Here is a 4,785-nt window from a genome sequence, read left to right as displayed (position 1 = left end):
ATTCTGTCTCTCAGAGTGGGAATGCACCTACAATGTGAATTTCAGACCCCTCCATGATTTCTAAGTGGGAGAACTTGCAAAATCGCAAGGTGTTCAAATACTTCTGTTCCTCACTATAAATAAAAAGTTTAATTCATAAACACACACTTACTCAGCCTTACTAAATGACAACAACTACCTAAAGTAGTTAAATGTATAAGATAGTGAGATGAGAGAATGCTACCTTATTGGACATACGCTGGCAGTGCTGTTCAGTAGTGTGGATGAGAGTCTGGTCCAGATCCACCATCAGGACTAGCTTTTTGTTCCGGTGGAGTCTCTGCTGGTCTTCTCTGCCCAGCTGTTCTGCTTGCTGTTGGAGTGACAATGCATGGCATATCAGAAAACAGAGTCCTCCTGGTACTTGTTTACATTTCTAGCATGAAAAGTGATTCAAATTGAGGACACAAAACAAATGGAACATCTGAGAAAAATACTGCAAGAGGTAGGGTTGCTCTACATTCAAGCACAGTGCACACACAGACACAAAACACACACACACACACACACACAAAAACTTCCGATTCGCAGTGTACTACAACAGCCCTGCCTCTTTTGTGTTTATTTTCGTGTTTCCTTGGGCTTCTGTGTTTGCGTTTTTTGCTATGCTTTTCCGTAAACGCTTGTGGAGCTGGGCTACCAGGGATACAACTTTTATTGCATTTGCATCGTATTTTGTACTTTTTTTAACGAGCTTTCGAGTCTGCCTCGGGGGGACCCTTGTGTCGCGGCCCCGACTGTTTGCTCTGCTTGCCAACAGTTGGCTTCCTTGTTGTGAGTTGCCGGGGATTCCCACGGAGATGCATTGCTTCACCGGGACTCCAGGTTCTGTGGTCTGTGGTGACAGTTCTCCACAGATCCCGGGCTGGCTCTGCTGCTGCGTGCAGGCGCACAGTGTCTCGGCAGACACAGCACCCGCAGGCCCTAATCCTCCTACACAAAGAACAATAAAATTCTGGACCATACCGTATGCTAATGCTAGGAATGTGTACACTCCGCCCCTCCCCCTCTGACCACAGACTGCCCTGTCTGATTTGAGTGAGCGATAACTGTTCCTGACTTTCTCTTAAATGTGTGTACTGTCTTGTTTCTGGGGTATTTTCGAATTGTTTTTTTAAGATTCTTGATTTGTTTTTAAGAGATCCTTGTGGTGTTTGCTGTTTTGAAATGCTTGTACTGTCTTGTTTTTTGGATATTCTTGATTTGTTTTTTAAGACGCGAGTTCCAGGAGCTCTGTCCTCTTTTGTTTTTTTTCTTTCCGTGCTTTCTGAATTTGTCTATCAAGATTGGTGTGTGGTATCTGTTCTTATGGTGTCTTGTTGCTTGCTCTCTGTTGTTTTTGTCCCTTACTGCTGCTGGAACACTGGAATTTCCCCACTGTGGGATCAATAAAGTTCTACCCTACCCTACCCCCACCTTATAATGTAAGGTATGTCTGCCCCCTACCTACTCAGTTTTCCAGGTATCTCCATCATATGACTCACCTCAGAGCTGACCATCAGCTCGGGGACACTGTGCACCATGGAGACTGTTGCTGTGGAGATGGGAGTTTGCTGGTTTCCATTAGTGCTCTGCAGCCTAAGAGGGGGAGAATAGAAGAGTGGGAGCCATACATGTTGTGGTTTGTGTATCTCTTAGGTCCTTGAACATACTGTGACTAAGCAGCTTTCACAAACAGAAATTTACATTTCTTATGCTGCAGTAACTAGTTTAATTTGAGCAAATGTTCACTGTGAGAACAGGAAATACTCCAGCTAGCAGGTGATCTGGCTGATTGTTGGCAGTTTAGCTTCTCCAGACTCACATTTTAACCATCATGCAGGTTATCATGGCATTCAAATGTATTAGGACCTGTTGTGCACTTTATAAATGTTCTATTCTTGAATAAATTATTTATTTAATAATGCACTACATGAAAACACTGCAAAAGCATTGTTTAAAAGAATGCATTTGTTTTTGTAATGTGGAAAATAGATTTTTATACATTCATTTAATTGATTAATTGTAGAAATAATCAACAGATTAATCAATTATTAAAATAATTGTTAGTTGCAGACCTAAACACAACTTTCCATCTATCATTCAAGCAACACCTTTAACAACAGCCACACTTCAACATCACAGTCCTTATAATACCCTGGTAATATGTTGCTTAGTTTAAATCAAGGGACCTGAATAAATTCAGTGTCATCATGGATTCTCAATGACAGCTGTAAATTTGACATCTTCATCAAAATAAAGGAGAGTGCAGAGTGTGAACACTTGCTCTATGACCCGAGTTGTACTCAGCTCTCTCTCTGCATGATCTCTGGTGCCACCTGATGGTATCAAATAATATAAAATAATGCATTTCCTTACTGAGTCAGGTCCTGGCCACATTCAGCACATAGACCCTTCATTACTATTGGATGGCTGCATTCCTCTATTCTGACGATGACACCCCTACAAAAACAGAGAACAAACATCAGCATAAATACTTAGGATTCAGTAAACCTGTAACACTACACATTAGTGTAGGAGTCCCAGTAAATGAACATGCTAGGCTAAATAATACGTTTGCTCAGTGCTTTGCTTACAGGTAGCAAACATGTTGTGATGATTAGCTGATTATTCAAAAAAAAAAACAATTAAAAGGTCACAAGCTTGCTTTTTTCAGCTTTTCCAGTATGAGAACTTGCTGACTTTCTGTTGACAGAAACAGATTTCTGTTGTGAACTGATTTCTTTGGGTTTGGAACTTTAAGTCAGACAAAACAAGACATTTCACAATGTCACTGAGGTCTGGATAACTATGTGCTTTTTTAAAACTATTCTTTAACTTTTTAAATACTTAAGCTATCAGTCAATCACATAAATACCTGTTGCAGCTCTAACTATTATGTTTAAGAACAAGCTGTAAATGTACTTCCAATAATGAATAACCTGGTATAACTCACACGTTGGCTTGCCTTGTAATTAAAACACCACAGTTTCCTCTACTGATAAAAACAAACCTTTTATAGTAAAGGAAAACCTTGCTAAGATGTAATAAGTTGCAGTCTAATATTTGTACATGTATTAAAAGCCAAGTTAAAAAAAACATTTGAGCATTATAAAAATCTAATCTTTTGGTAATCTGTGTAACTACTTGATGCGAACTTTCTCATCCTTCTACTACTGCAGTACAAGTATCTAAATACGCTTTTATGACCAAAAAGTAGAATTTTTATTAGATACTCTAAAAAAAGAGCTACGACTATTCTGAGCAAAATGCAAAGGTGACAAGTAGAACCGAGTGAGTGCTTGATGTGTTCCCGATGTGGCTGCCGAGATACGCATCTATTATTTTGCAGTAAATAGGCGAGCAAGGTAAACCGGGCATAACAAAGACAGGCTCAAATTCACGGGAACTACAGCAGCATCGGGCCAGTCCACCTGTCAACCTGCTGAGCGAGGGACGGTTGTGTCAAGGCGCCCAAAACAACACGACACTTCAAAACCTTTTGCCTTCAAAATAAAACTAAACACATTGCCTGTGAGTATGATTGCAAGTACGTTATAGTCATGAAAATATCTAGTGTTAGCTAGAAGCCTGCTTACAGTTGGTTTTTATTTCCACTATTACTACAACAAATGAAAAAGTTCAGAAAAAAATATATAAAATAATACACATATTTTGAAAGTCTTGGGGAAAAACTTCTGTTTGTTTATTTTATCTTTCTTGACAGTGATACAAGCAAACGCTATGAGCATTGATCTAGGTACAGCTAACAAATACGCCCACTTAGCAATGTTAGCTCGCTAGCTAGCTAACGTTACCCTGCGAGTGAAGATGGCAGCTAGCAAAATGTTGCAGCTGAAATGCCTGCAGCCTTTCCGGCAGGTGAGCAGGTCTGTAACTTAGATTAGTTAGCTATAACAAGCTGAGTGTTGAGTGACTCACCCGGGAGGTATGACTTGTCCAAGTTGACAGCAAAGCTCCTTCACTACTCCAGCACGGTCCGATTTCACCTTTCTCTCTGGCAGCCTGGCAACATCTACCCCCTTCTCCTCAAGTATGGGAGAGCACAGTGCTAGCACGGCGTCCACGTTGACAAGAGAACCGGGTTTGACTTTCCACTCTAGAAGCCGCAGAGGAACAGACCCAGTCGGCCAGCGGATATCTGACAACTGCCCCACGGGGCCCTCCGCTGCTGCACCACAGTCCCCACCGCCAGAATCTGCAAGAGGATCCTCCATCTGCCCCGCACTGTCCAGAAATCCCTTTAGTTTTCAGCAACAGTCCACTTAAAACGTACCCACTAGGCGCCGTAATACCCGTGTATTATTAAAACGTGCAAACCAACAGAATCCGCGATAATTAAAACAAATGTGCTGCAGATTTAAATGCAGTATGTTCCACAACCACCTATGTTCGCTATTCCCGCCCGTAAACAGGAAAACGCAACACTTCAGCGCCAGGGGTCGCTACAACATCCGGTAGACCATGCAGCCACTCGGATGAAAAGCACTCTTCTTTTACACACAGGTTTCAAAATAAAATGTCTAATGGAGACACTAGTGCCCTATGGTTTCTTTTTAAACATTGTAAAAATTACAGTTTCACTTAATATGTTAGATGATTTTTTTTCTAGAGTTTGTTATTGTTATGGACAGGCTATCACCTGCGTATCTGTTTCTGTTTTGTGTAAGTGAGTCATCTTACAACTTGTTTTGAAGGCCACCACACGTTTCCTTTCATTCTGGCGAAATCTGACTGGCAATTTGC

The 4,785-nt window shown here is 41.1% G+C and overlaps 1 protein-coding gene across 1 annotated transcript in view; it reads right to left on the bottom strand.

Moving 5' to 3' along the window:
• Positions 1-4,545, bottom strand: part of ctdp1 (CTD (carboxy-terminal domain, RNA polymerase II, polypeptide A) phosphatase, subunit 1) — a 59,546-nt gene extending 55,001 nt beyond the window's left edge. Inside the window, exons 1-4 of the mRNA XM_020624861.1 lie at positions 3,961-4,545; positions 2,398-2,481; positions 1,524-1,617; positions 224-352 (exon numbers count right to left, since the gene is read on the bottom strand). Coding sequence (XP_020480517.1) covers positions 224-352; positions 1,524-1,617; positions 2,398-2,481; positions 3,961-4,256 — 603 coding nt within the window. The 5' untranslated portion in view covers positions 4,257-4,545. The remainder of the gene's footprint in view (positions 1-223; positions 353-1,523; positions 1,618-2,397; positions 2,482-3,960) is intronic.
• Positions 4,546-4,785: the final 240 nt, after the last annotated feature.

The sequence above is a fragment of the Monopterus albus genome, unplaced genomic scaffold (assembly GCF_001952655.1).
Source record: "Monopterus albus unplaced genomic scaffold, M_albus_1.0 scaffold340.1, whole genome shotgun sequence".
Classification (NCBI taxonomy): domain Eukaryota; kingdom Metazoa; phylum Chordata; class Actinopteri; order Synbranchiformes; family Synbranchidae; genus Monopterus; species Monopterus albus.
This window is presented reverse-complemented; position numbering and strand designations above follow the sequence as displayed.